The sequence below is a fragment of the Quercus robur genome, chromosome 9 (genome assembly GCF_932294415.1).
Source record: "Quercus robur chromosome 9, dhQueRobu3.1, whole genome shotgun sequence".
NCBI lineage: Eukaryota > Viridiplantae > Streptophyta > Magnoliopsida > Fagales > Fagaceae > Quercus > Quercus robur.
In genome coordinates, this window is record NC_065542.1 from 27,472,464 (window position 1) to 27,486,604 (window position 14,141).

The 14,141-nt window shown below is 37.4% G+C and overlaps 2 protein-coding genes across 2 annotated transcripts; one reads left to right on the forward strand and one right to left on the reverse strand.

Moving 5' to 3' along the window:
* Window positions 1–28: 28 nt before the first annotated feature.
* Window positions 29–1,593, forward strand: LOC126700254 (histone-lysine N-methyltransferase, H3 lysine-9 specific SUVH5-like). The gene is made up of 2 exons (XM_050398309.1): window positions 29–194; window positions 378–1,593. Exon 2 carries the CDS (start codon window positions 421–423, stop codon window positions 1,477–1,479), a length of 1,059 nt encoding a protein of 352 aa, XP_050254266.1. The 5' UTR covers window positions 29–194; window positions 378–420; the 3' UTR covers window positions 1,480–1,593.
* A 906-nt stretch (window positions 1,594–2,499) lies between these two features.
* LOC126700255 (cell division cycle 20.5, cofactor of APC complex-like) lies at window positions 2,500–7,144 on the reverse strand. Its single transcript, XM_050398310.1, has 8 exons — window positions 6,630–7,144; window positions 6,417–6,515; window positions 5,805–5,996; window positions 4,276–4,542; window positions 4,076–4,178; window positions 3,645–3,961; window positions 3,221–3,382; window positions 2,500–2,853 (listed from the first exon to the last, which is right to left on the reverse strand). Exons 1-8 carry the CDS (start codon window positions 6,702–6,704, stop codon window positions 2,710–2,712), a joined length of 1,359 nt encoding a protein of 452 aa, XP_050254267.1. The 5' UTR covers window positions 6,705–7,144; the 3' UTR covers window positions 2,500–2,709.
* Between the last annotated feature and the right edge of the window lie 6,997 nt (window positions 7,145–14,141).

The following is a 14,141-nucleotide window of genomic DNA, read 5'->3' on the forward strand; positions in this document are numbered from 1 at the left end:
ATAAATAAAAAAATGTTATTTATGGTGAAGTTAAATAAAAACTAATAAAAAATTGGACGTTTACAAATGATTTGTATATGTCTCCTTGAGTATAATCTTGTCCGTTAAAGGTTCCACTTCTTCACTTTCCCTTGCCCATTCACTCGCTCTGTGAAGTAGCAAGCAAGTGGACTTGGCCATTGAACAAGTTTCTTGTAAGTGTTTATTCTCTCTTAATATATAGATTTCTATGTGTTTCTATTTTTAATATTTCGTTTATAATATATAGAGATTTCTTTTTGTGATTATGTGATATGTTTCTATTAAACATGCTTTACCATCTTATGGATATGAATCTTTGTCTGATATATGGTTCTTTCTTCTGCTTTTCTAAACAGGTGTTTCTTCAATTTTTTTTGAAAAATCAAACAATAACCAATAATGGGTTTGTTTGATTCACCCACATCTACAAAACAACGAGGTTTTGTATTTTCTTCCAACTCTAATAGAGTGTGTAATGTGACTGTAATGGGTGCTAAAAGTGATGCTGAATCTAATAAGCTTAATGTTCCTAGTAGCAGTGTTAAGGAGATGCACAAAAAGCCAAGGGTTTTGAGGGACTTCCCTGTTAAACGGGATTTCCCTATTGGCTTTGGTCCATCAGTTTCTGCTTCTTCTAAGTCTAACACCAGTGTTTTAGTTAAGAGGAAGTCCATGGAAGAAACCAAACCTTTGGTTTTTTCAGATGATAAATGTGGTGGAACTTCCAAAAGAACTAACATGATGTATAGAAATGAAGAAAATGAGGATGTTGTGAAAAAAAGGTTAAGTGTTGTGTCTAAGTATTTGAAACCTATTGATAATCGCAAGAAAGTGGAGGAGTCTTTGATTCTATTCAGAGAGTTATTGAACAAGCGCATGAGAGAATTGAAAGCAGAGTCAGGAATAAAAAATGGGGCAACCAGGCTTGCTTATATAGCAGCAGCAACAGATCTTCGATGGGAGCGAAAATGGGTTAACGTAGACAAACGGATAGGAGCTGTTCCTGGAGTTGAAGTTGGTGACAAGTTTGAGTGTGCAACTGAACTGAATGTTGTTGGCCTTCATCGTCAGTTTCAAGGTGGCATTGATTACATGGTGAAGGGTGGACAAAAATTGGCGACGAGTATTGTTGCTTCCGGTCGTTATGTCAATGACATTATATCATCTGAGGTCTTGATTTATTCAGGTCAAGGTGGGAATCCAAGTGTTGGAAGAAGTGAGCCAAAAGATCAGAAGCTTGAACGTGGAAACCTTGCTTTGAAGAATAGTATGGAAGCTAGAACTCCTGTAAGGGTAATTCGCGGCTCTGAAGTTTCCAAGGCTTCAAAAACCATAGTATACATCTATGATGGCTTGTATCTTGTGGATAAATGTATGCAAGAAAGAGGAGCATTTGGAAAACTTGTATTCAAGTTTGAGTTAAGAAGGATTCCGGGGCAACCGAAGCTTACCATGTAGAAGTTTTTATTTATTTTTAGAATCAGTTAAGATTTCTTTGTTTTGTAGACATAGCTTTGTACAATTGAAGTGCTTTCTTTAGGTTTTTAATAAATGCTGTTAAACTCTTGTTAATGTTTGGATATCATGGGATGTTTGGGGAAATTATCAAGGATTATCATGCAAACTTTGAACAAAATACCATCAAAGATTCAAAGTAATTAATTAGACCAAGGACATACTGCAGTTTTGAAAAATATTGGCTCGTATCTCATAGATTGCCGACCAGCTATTGTAGCCAAGTGATGGTGATAATGTTTACCATCGCAAATTCTGAAATCTATTCAGAAATTCCTTAAACTCTTCCCTAAATCCAAAGTAGTAAAAACCAAATAGATAAGTGCAAGTCTTACTCTAGCGTGTGAATTGAATGTCATACTGGATATTACCATGTTATCAATAATTTAAACAAACATTTATTAACTCTATCTTGGTATTTATATAAGTTATTGATATATGGCAAAATCCTGTTCACTCATTTCATAATAAATTAATAGGATTTTAAGCACTAAATAGAATATTGCAAGGACCTATTCAAGGCTTATTCTTCATAAAGCATCACAAGCACTGATCCTGGCATAACGTCTCTCCTTGGTATACCAAAGAACTCAGTTCTACATTTTTGTGAATTAATACAATAATCCAAACCACAAGAAGATACATCTCAACACCAATATGGACCTCAACTTGGTCTGCATAGAACATGAAAGGGAAGGAAATTTTTAAGCAGTAAGATTTCAACAAAAACTCGCCAGATATAACCCATCAGATCTCAGAGTTTCACTAGTTACTGTCTCAAACCCAGATCATAACCATTAAGTATTCATTTGTATGCATTCTCTGCCAAGATTTTCTATTAAACAAACATGCTAATGGGATTAAATCACAAATTAGCAATAAGTGCGAAAAAGAGGAAAATAAATGAAAGATTTTGTAACAAATTTTTGCACAATAAGCAGAATTGACTAGATTTTTCTTCAACAAAATTTTCTGTGCTTTCATCTTCTCATTTACATAACAGTGATAGTAAAATATACATGTTGATCTGTAAAGGAACTAAAAAGATCAATGTGCATTTTTTGTTTTAAAAAAAGGAGTAAAAGATCATGATGCTATTTTGTACAATAATTAAATGTAAATAACAAGAAGAGACAGAACCAAGCATGAGGAAACCAATTGTTTCAGTTCTCATCATCTTAATGGGGATGTCTTCAGAGACAAAAAACTGTCCAGATCTGAGATTCTCGAATTGTCAACAGTAGGTGGTCCAAAAACCTCCCAAAAGCGAAGAGTCTCATCTGCCCCAGCTGATACCGCAGTTATACCATCAGGGCTCTGCATTAAATCAGCAAAGGAACTAATTTCATGTATTTTGAAGATACACTCTATAGTCTACCTGCCAGTTTGGCTGTTCTTTGAAATTCTAACAGCCTCATTGATACCTTGTATGGTATCTAATGCACAAATATGTCATCTTGCATAGGGCCACTTAAATGAGTTGAAGACAGCACCATAATAAATAGATTAGTCATATTTAGGAATTTTTACTTCATTCAAACTGATTAGAGTGATGGCTGCCATTCTTGAACTGCCCCATATTTAGTAATGGAGTCAGTACACTAGATGCTATATAAAGCACAAATGGAGCCATTCAAATTCTCTGAGAATAAATTTTTAACTTAAAACTCTTATAGGGTCAAACCTGGCAGAGGTGGAGGACTCTGGATGCATGGCGCCTGAAATCTCCTACTTTAGTCATGGATGGATACCTCCATAAGCATAGCTGGTTCCGATGCTCAATTGTGCCGAAGCCATGGCCACTCAAGATCTCTTTGTGATGCCTATTCCACTCAAGTCCACAAATCTAGATAAATAACACCAAAGGGTGTTAGAATAATAGTTAGATGATTAAATTCATTAGTTCATAGTTCATATTAGTTTATGCTTTTGAGATAAACAGTAGTTTGTCATGGTATAAGAGCATATAGCCTGAGTTCGAACCACTATACATTCTGGTATAATGCATTTATTCCTTTGAACTGATTAACACCATGAGTTGACTAATTAGAAAATTGTAGATACTACGGAAAACTTATTAAAACAGAAGAGCAAATTCTATAACTTGCCTGAGCTTTGGTATCTATGCTGCTGATGCAGGTCCCCTTTTGTGTATTCCATATCTTAATACAACCATCTTTTGTGCCTCCTCCAGAGGCCAGTACATCGGACTGATATGGGCACCACGCAAGGGCCTTGACTGCAGCACAATGGTCATTGAAGCGATACAAGAAATTGGATGAGCTCATTTTGGAAGCTTCCCATATGTATATCAAATTTTCATTGCCTCCACTTGCCAATGTATTGCCTCTACTTGACCATTTCAAGCCACACACTTCTTCAGTATGTATTTTTATACGGGAAGTCAAATTGTTTGGGGCTCGAACTGCCAAATAAAACATGTATGCCAGATCGTAAACGTATAAATTATCTCATTCTATCAATTACTTATTACTCGCAGAACAGAATAAGTAAAGGTAATAGCATATAATCAAATTACCATCATGATTAATGATGGATTTGTCCTCACTTCCTGATGTTAGAATGTGACCATTCCATCCAGTGGCTGCTACTCTGCCATTATGACCTTCTAGGCTTCTAATCTGTGGGTTAAGCATACAAGTAATCCGAACCTTTAAATCCAAAACAAATGAATAGTATATCAAAAAAGGCAGAAAACATACACAGATAGTGCTTTACAAGTTTAGAGGTCTCGGCATCCCAGATTTGAAGTCTGGAATTTATATACCCAACTGCCATTGTCTTGGCGTCCCCAGACCATGCCAGACTTGTAGGGTAATCATTGGCACCGACTTGCAACAGCTTTTGTACGTCTCCGTTCTCCGAGTTCCACAGGTACAATTCTGAGCCCAGAGCAATGGCAAGAATGTTGTTTTTCCCCCAATCCATGACATTCAAGTAGTAGTCATTTTTTATGTTTGGAGCATCTAGAATCCTAGTTTCTCTCTGCAAACAAAAATACAAGTTACCTGTGAATGAACAGTATAAAATGTAAATAATGAATGGAGTAAATATGCAGCCTTTACAAACATGAATCTGAACAAGGGCACAACATACTTTCATGAAGCCCAAGCCACATATCTGATTGTCCAGCTTAGCATACATCTACATATATGGCTTCATGAAAGTAACCTAGACTGTCAAAATTAAGGGCTGCCAGTTCTCCATAAAATTCCGAATGACGAGAAGAATGATCCATGCAATCCATACAATACCCCTTCCACAGGGGCAGATCTTGAGTTTGTGGCCTCCCCCACATTGCAAGCCATAGAATGAAAGTGGCAATTTGAATCTAATACTTTCCTAAAATCAAATGCCTCCAAGAAACTTCACCCCTCTTATCCTGATTGACGTTTCTTTTATGGAATCAAAAAAGATTTTGACTTCACAACCCATTGAATATAGTGTCTTAACTCTTAACCAGTGGCCACATGCTGAACAGTTGATCAGCAGCAATTGGAAATATCTAGATGGAATCACTTGTATTATTTAGCCATCTTGGCATTTCTACCCACCACCCTACAAAACCTAGTTCCCAAAAATAACCACTAAGGCTCCATTAGAAAGCCAATTATCAAACCAAAATAAATTTCAGTCTGGTACAAACATCCTTAAAGTTCATGCGTGATTTGACTGCTTCCTATGTTTTGTGTTTGTTTGATCAACAACCTCATCTGTACTTATTTTCTTCAACTCTCAACTTCACATGTGATATTTGATGTGCAATGGTCTCAGTTCTATAAAATTTCTGTACATAGAAAGGTTCAAAAAAAAACCCTTAAATCACATCCTAAAATTTAATTTAATCCTAAAGAAGCTAAAATGATGTGCACTGCTGACAACACTATAACGAATATGCAGTCCTCTATCGTGTCTGAAACTCCAAAGCAAGACATAGAATTTGAATACTGTCATGATAAAATACCAAACAGGTCTTGATTTGGTCCTATAACTCTAGATAAGGCCACAGAATTAAAAGCACTATCATGATTGTCCAAAAGCACTATCATTTGCAGTTATCTCTTCGCCTTCATGGTGCTAAGAACTCTCAGCATATCCTATTAATAAAAATCTAAATGAACATATATATACAAGCAAAACAGAAATATACATGAATTAATATGAAGTTATGTATTCAAACTCATAAAATATGGTCAAAACCACACAGGAGTTAGAAGAAAATAAGAAAAGAACAATAAAGTGACTACATTGGGCAATTTCCGAAACTGATACTGCTTTGTACTATAATCCAATGCCTCAACCTCTTCCCGTTGCATCTCATCAATATGGCGAATAGATCTTCTACTCGATTTTGGGCTTCCCCTAAAAACCAACATTCTAAACGGTCTCCCTTCCGAATCCAAGGTCAGCTTGTCCTTCAATTTCTGTCGGTATACTTCCTGCCTCAAAGAAATGAATAGAGATTACCAAAAAAGAAAAGAAAAGATTCCCACTTCCTAAATTGCAACAAGTTCATCAATTACCCAACTCAAATTTCAAGATATTCTATAAACCCAATAACTCCCAAGAACTTAAATACCCATTTGAAGTTGTCAAGATATTCTATAACTTTTGAGTCACCAACATGAAAAGACCCTTGAATCTAACTCATCCGTTCAACAACTTCAAGAACACCAATTCAATAGAAATAAAAAACCCATATAACTACCTAAGCAGTCAATCACAAAATACTAATTTCAAATACAAACATAGCACCCAAGAACGTAAATAACTCAATAAAAAAAAAAACCCAAGTAACATTTTCACACATTTAAAAAAAAGAAAAGCAAGAAAGCAGTGAGAAGAATGATGAAACGTACATTAAAGTTGGGATTGAAAACTTTCTTGGTGGTGGTTGTCAACAAACAGTGGGCTTGATCAAGATCCATCAAACTCCTATTCGGTATGAACCGGTCTCCCTTCATGAAATACCAAAGAAAGAAGATAAATTCAAATTAGGAGACGGCAAAGAAACAAAGAAAAAGAAAAAAAGGGTTGTGGTTTGATTTGTAAGTAGTAGAGTGAGAGTGTACCGGAAAGTCGTATTGGGTGGTGGGGTCGCTGGGGAGGCGAGTCGGGGAGTACCAATCTGGTTTAAGTTCCCACATGTTTTGGTTGCTATTTGCTAAGAAGAAGAAGAAGACGAAGAAAGTTAACCGAGGACAACAAGGGGCTTTGGGTTTGGGTTTTTGCTAAGGTATATCTATCTCCCGCCAATTAGTAACTCAACCGTTATTACTTGTTAGTTGGTTTGTGGTGGTAAGGTACATCTATCTCCCGCCAATTAGTATTTTTGTGTTGGGTCTGATCGGGTTAGTTCGGTTTGGGGTTACCCACGGTAAACTAACTAATCAGTTTTAAATCGATGGGAGTCATATAAAAACATTTATCTCATTAGTGATAGAGCCACTTAATTTAGGATGGCAAGATACCTCCATCCTACACATACCTCAATTTTCCTTGCTCTAATCTTGTGTGTGGCTGTTCCTTGCCATGAAGATGGGAATGGGGTGGCGACGAGAATCCCATGATATGACCTTGTCCTACGTTGTTGCTATCGCTCCCCCACCTCCTCCTCCCCAACCCCCAAATTAAGCATTATTATATATACTTCTCACATATTATGAGGGGTTGATTTAGGAGTTTTCAAGATCTCATGAGATCTATGAGGTACTTCCTGTATAATATAGCTTTAAATATGTTTTTAGTTCACAATTTTTTGGGTTTTTATTTATTTATTTATTTAAAATTTTCGGACCTTAATAAATTTATTGTTTCATTTTAGTCATTTATTTAAACTGTGTTTCATTCTCATCCTTTACTATCACATAATTGACAAAAATTGCTGACATGACTAACAAAATGTGTTTGTTTATGTTTAGACCCCTTAAAACCAGATTAGTTTAACCTAATGAATTAACCAACTAGTTACTTAGGTTAATTATGAGATCTAGGTTAAACAGATGCAAACATATTACTTAGTGTAGAAAATTAAAGAAGATGGTAATATGATGACTCAAGAAAAGCAATGAAACCAATCGTTTCAAGGTTAAAACTTGGCTAGGATTTAACCTAGCTATTCTCAAAGTAAACAAATCTACTATGATAGAATGGAAGATTAAAATAGATTTAAACAGTAAATCTAAAGCTACATCTTGTAAAACTTACTAATACGACCAAGTGTAGCTCCAACTCCGTGAACTTTTCTATCTTAGATTTGCTGAACACAAACTCCCACGGTTGTGATTTTAAGATCCTACTCAAAGGTTTAACAACAAAAACTCTCCAGTTTGTGACTCTAAGACCACCCTTGAAATTTTAAATCATCAGCTATATATGATCTTGTTGCAGCAACTTCAGATTTACCAATTCCAATAATATGTAGAAGGAATTCCGGTAGTGACTTTTAAAGGAGAAGACACAGTACCTTTTAAATCTCAAAAGAGCACCTCCAAAGTCATTACAAAATGTGCCTTAGCATTTCCTTTAAATACTAGGAGAATTAGATTTGAAACCTTAATCACTTAATGGGTTTAACAGGCTGATGGGCTTTAATTAAATTTTGCAAAACCCGTCTTCCGATCGGTCAAACCTGGCATGTATCGAATTCTTGAACCTACATCTTCCTTTTTCTTGTATTCTAACTTGGAGCACCTTGAGCATTGTCTAATATATCTTATAGACTATAAGATCTATATTTAGATAAGTTTGTGCTCATAGTTTGCCAATTGTTCTAAACTTTTAAAACCTAACAAAATGATTTTGTGTCAGTGTGGACGACTAAATTTCTAGTTTGAAATGAGTCAAACAAGTAAAATAGTTTCACAAATGTGAATTTGTATTGATGAATGTGTGGTACAATTCTCTGTGATTACAAAAGAGTAATCCTTTGATTCGATCTCCTTGAAAGATTTGTTGATTGGAGTTGTGGTAATGTGATTTTGATTCAAACACAAGATATCCTTCAATTTGGCTGAGGAATGGATCGAAGATCTTTGAAACGGAATTATGGAGTTGTGGTAATGTGATTTTGATTCAAACACAAGATATCCTTCAATTTGGCTGAGGAATGGATCGAAGATCTTTGAAACGGAATTACATCGCTTACATGTGCTGGGCTGCATATGTCATCGCTTACATGTGCTGGGCTGCATATGTCATCGCTTACATGTGCTGGGCTGCATATGTCATCGCTTACATGTGCTGGACTGCTTATGTCATTGCTTACATGTACTAATGTGTGATTGGTTCTTGCATGACACTTAGCAAATTTTTGTTAGTTTCTGAGTAGTGATAGCAAAACCGTGCAGCAACATGTGGCGCTTTGTAATTGGTTGTATTTTGTGGACTTGGTAGTATGACATGTCAGCTTGTGATAGGTTGGGAATTTTCTCTCTCTAGAAATGCCCCCTCGAGACTCGTTCAAGCACACAATTTCGGAGTGTGCTGTGGGAATGAGTTTTGAAAAATGGATTTTTACACTTGACTCTTCAAATGAAGTAGTTGAAGGTGGTGGAGCTTTCAGCAGGATGAGATAATTTCCGAAGAGTAGACCCACCCATATGAAAGGCTTTGATGAGACTGAAAAGGGGTTTGCGAGTATTTGAATGTATTTGCGTGATGGAGCCTTCTTAGTAGAGGTTAAGTTGAAGTAATTTCAAAAGAGTGTTCCATGGTACTTGGAGTGGGTTGGTGAGGTTGAAAGTTATTTTCAAGAAGTTGGATGTGTTAGTTTTTAGACCCCTTAAAACACAATTGGATTAACCTAGTTAATTAGCCAAGTTGTTACTTAGTCCAAATTCCAAGTCTAGGTTATCACAATCAAACAATCATATCATGCATAGCAGCAGAAAATAAATAAGACAATGATATGATCACCCAGGAAAACCAAACCGGTAAAAACCTGGGGATGATTTGACCTAGCTATCCTCAAGGTAAAAAGTAAATCCACTAGAAAGAATCGAAGTTCATACAAAAGGACTTACAAACACCCCCGCTTGACTTCCTAATGCTACCAACCAGTAGAACTTACTGACACGACCACGTGCAAGCTCCGAATCCACGGACTCCTTCTTTCTTTGGCCTTTGCAAAACACAAACACCCCCATTTGTGACTTTGAGATCCCACTCAAAGGTTTAGCAACACAAACTCTCCTGTTTGTGACTCCAAGACCACCCTTGAAGGTTTAGATCATCAACACCTTTGATGACAAGAGAAGACAGCAACTTCTATAATATCGGATCTTGAAATTCTTCAAGGAATAATATCGGTAGAAGACATAAGAGAGCTTTTTAGGAACTAAACCCTAAATACAAAAGAGGTACACTCTTTTCTCTCTGAAAAGCCACATAAAAACGTGCTTAGGGTTTCCTTTATATACTGGGAGAAGTAGATTAGAAACCCTAATCCTAAATGGGCTTGAACTGTTGTTTGGGCTTAATTAAAATTCTGCAGATACGACTTTCGATTGGTCGAGCCTGTCTTTTGATCGATCGAACCAGACAGATTATGAAATCTTCTTCCTGCAGCTTGTATGTTCTTGAATCTTGACTTGAATCACCTTGAGTATTGTCTAATAATACCTATAGACTCTAAGATTTATATCTAGACAAGTTTGTGTTCATGATTTGCCAATTGTTCTAAACATTTAGAACGTAACAGGATGTACTTGCAAGATTGAATCATTTTAGTAGAGGTTAAGTTGAGGTAATTTCAGAAGAGTATTCTGGATTGTTGGCGGCGATCACAGGGTGTAGAAGATGGGGAAGAGTTGAAGATGTTGGTTGGGTATAGCATGTAGAGTCATGGGGCTAGCCTCGTGTTTTTAAGAACTTCTGGTGAATTTATTTCGGAAGAATATGCTTTGGATTACAGCGAGGACATGTGGGAAAGTGGTTGAATGTGCATGTGTTATTGTATCACTTAGGTTAAGTTGAGGTAATTTAAGAAGCTTATGGATTTTGGGTATGTTGGTGATGGTGTGAAGAAGATGGAAATGAAGCAAAGTGAATGGGTGAAACATACGCCACCATGGTGCTGGCCTTGTACATTGGGGACCCTCTGGTGTAGATGTTTCTGGGAAGTACACCTTTGGATATGTGACTGACTGCATGTTGAATGAGGTCCGATGGCGAGTTGTTGAATGTGCATGCATGATGGGACCATGTTGATGGACGTTAAGTTGAAGTAATTTCAGAAGAGTACTTTCTGAAATACTTCAAGCTGAATTTAAGTTGGAGTAATTCCAGAAAATGTGTTTTGAGGTATCAGCAATGATGACCTTTGGGTCCCATGCTGGTGGGAACATGGAATGAGGCTTTGTCGACCATTTACTGACACCAAAGGCTGATTTCTAATGAGTTGGTACCTTGGAGGTCATTGTAAGTGTTGGATGAAAGACAATTTGTAGGATACCCCAACATTTTTTCCCAACTTCACCTAATGCCACTTGTTGGAAAAGCACAGAAAAATGAAAGGTGGAGCTAACTTGTGATCCTTGTTTTAGAAACCGGCCAAGTTGCTGTTTGTTCTGAACTGTTGCCTCAACTGGAAGACCAAGCAATTGGAGAGAGACTACAGGAGCCTTGAGCTTAGGAACAGGTGTCTCTGCTGGACTTGGATTTCCTGGCCAACCAAGTCCGAGGAAGCATGGAACGACAACACCAGCATTGTTATGAGTAATTTTATGGACAAATGTGGTCGTTAAAGGGAGAAACAAAATTTGTTTGGATCTCAAAACTACAATGATGTTGTGAAGAGGGTTTCTACTGAACCATGGGAGGGTTGATTTCAAACTGATTATGAAGTAATATTGGTTGCTAGGTGTTGAGAATGATGAGGCTATAGTGAGAAATGGTTGTGAGAAGGAGGACTTGAAAATTTGAAAGAAGCAAATCTTCATTTCATGATTTAGTGTGTTTTTCTTGATGAGTTCTTGATGAATCTGACCCTTTTATTTATAGCGGAGAGATGAAGAACAGTAGATGGGTAGTTGAGAATGGCGGTTGAGAATTTTTGGTGAGAATGGTGGATGAAAACGGTAGATGGGAATAGTAGGTATCGAACGGGAATGGTAGGTTGGAGACTGGCAGGCACCGAACGAGAATCCTAGGTTGAACTAGTGACCTAGTGTAATTTCAAGTTCAAGACACACTTGTGAGAGTTCATTTGTACTTTGGAAGGGAAGCCTTGATGAAGTCTGGAGAATAACCTTGAAGGAATCTAGACCAAGTGGATGAATCTCAAATTTTGATCTTGGGAGCTTAAGTTTTGGAGATTGCTAGTACTTCGGAGAAGTGGGTCACATAGTTGGTTTCCAAGTCCAAAACAAATAGGCAGATTTCAAAATCAGAATCTATGTGAAAATCATAATAGGACATGCTTTGCTCGAACATCTTGATTCTTGGTCAAAGTTCACATTAAAGCCAATAGCTATAGAATCACACTATTTGAGCAATTTCGGATTCTCAAATGAATAAATAGACCCCAAAATGGAATCTATGTGAAAAATTGGGCAAAACAAGTCCTTTTTGAAAATTTTGACTTTTGGTCAGGATTTGTGCAAAAGTCAACTTTCTAGAACTTGGACGGTTTGCACAATTTTTGAGTCTCAAACAAAGAAACGGATTCCAAAATTGGAATGTACGCGAAAAACTGAGTGGGACAGGTCTCTTTTGAAAATTTTGACATTTTGGTCAAAGTCAAAGTTCAACTTAGTCAAATCTTTTTCTTTTTTTTGCAGGTGGTTCGGACCGGGTCAACCAAGTCGGCCTGGACAAACGGGTCAGACCGTAGTGGAGAATGATGTCATAGCACTGGAGGGGCTAGTGTGAGCGCGTGGCGTGTATGCGCGCGTGAGGTAAGAGCCGGAGTGTGTGAGCGCGTGAGTACTGATGGAGGCGCGTGTTTCGTTGAGGCAGCGTTTGTCGGAGATTCTAGAGGTGCGTGGCTCATGTTTTGGACCTGAAATTTTCAGGTTTTGTAGATTGGAGGCTATGGTGTCAATTTTGTAAAATTGTGAACAGATTTGCATAGTTTTGAGGGACTAAACTGTTGGTTATTGAGAGTTTGTGGCAGCACGTGGTGGCGTGTTGATGATGATCTTTCTGGGCTTTGTAGATCGAAGTCCTCTGGATCGAGTGGTAATGCCATTTCCTTGAAATGAATTCTGGATTTATATGAATATGAAGGAGTAGGTCGCGATCCTCTGAAGCTTTTGGTGGCGCGTGGCCGGGAATCTAGACTTGGACTTTTCAGGTTAGGTAGATAAGAGCCGGAGTGTGTGAGCGCATGAGTACTGATGGAGGCGCGTGTTTCATTGAGGCAGCATTTGTCGGAGATTCTAGAGGCGCGTGGCTCATGTTTTGGACCTGAAATTTTCACGTTTTGTAGATTGGAGGCTATGGTGTCAGTTTTGTAAAATTGTGAACATATTTGCACAGTTTTGAGGGACTAAACCGTTGGTCATTGAGAGTTTGTGGCAACGCGTGGTGGCATGTTGATGATGATCTTTCTGGGCTTTGTAGATCGAAGTCCTCTGGATCGAGTGGTAATGCCATTTCGTTGAAATGAATTCTGGATTTATATGAATATGAAGGAGTAGGCCGCGATCCTCTGAAGCTTTTGGCAGCGCGTGGCCGGGAATTTGGACCTGGACTTTTTAGGTTAGGTAGATCGAAGGTCGTAGAAGATTTCTGTGGGTTGAATTTTGTGAAATCCTGTCAGAAGTTTTAGAAATCACGAAGAGGAGACAGCAGGCATTGTCAAACTTGTTGCCATTTTAGTCTTCATTGTGGTTCTGACAGTGTTTGACATTGGTTAATCAGCAAGTGTTTCTGCTTTCAAGGTCGGCAGCACAATCAATTTGAACAATACATGGCCTAGAAGTTCATCCCAGGTCTTGTGCAGTAAATTTTTAGATGACATGTGTATTTTTGTAGGCCTATAATCCATTTTTCTGAGGTCTAGTGTAATAGTTTCTTTATGATGCATTTATGGGCACCCCCTTTTTTTTTCAAGGTTTGGTGCAGTATCTTTTGAAAATATGGTATTTTAACTATTTACACACCTTTTTCCTTTTGGCCATTAGCTTCCAAGGATCCCTATATAAAGGCATCCGGAGCATGCACTAAGCTTGTACATGCATTGTCTTCAGTGGAGTGGGTAGCACAATACTCTTTAGTGTAGAGAAACTCTGACTTTTTTCTTTATATTTATTTATTTATTTAATGTTTAGCCTGTACTAATCTCTCTCTCTTTTTTTTTTTTTATTTTTTATTTTTTAATGTTTTGTCTGTACTAATCTTTTATTTATTTTATTTTATTTAGTTATCATGATGCTCTTTTTCAAGGATTCAAAGATTGGTTAAGAGAAAGATGACAAGGATGCAAAGGCTACAACTTTGATTGTTCATCCGCCCATAATTGGAAGATTTTCGGAAAGATGGGGCCATAACTCTTATCCTCTTAATTTGCTGAAATGGTCACAGGTTGTTCCCCCTGATGGTGGCTCCAACTTGGAGACAATTATCCCTCTTGCTTTGCA

Bases quoted from the DNA above. Each gene is read 5' to 3' on its own strand.
- LOC126700255 (XM_050398310.1), bottom strand. From the start codon at position 6,704: ATGTGGGAACTTAAACCAGATTGGTACTCCCCGACTCGCCTCCCCAGC. The intron at 4,179-4,275 runs GTAAAGCACTAT...CTTAACCCACAG, and splicing joins ATGCCGAGACCTCTAAACTT to ATTAGAAGCCTAGAAGGTCA. The intron at 3,962-4,075 runs GTAATTTGATTA...TTTATTTGGCAG, and splicing joins ATCCATCATTAATCATGATG to TTCGAGCCCCAAACAATTTG.
- LOC126700254 (XM_050398309.1), top strand. From the start codon at position 421: ATGGGTTTGTTTGATTCACCCACATCTACAAAACAACGAGGTTTTGTA.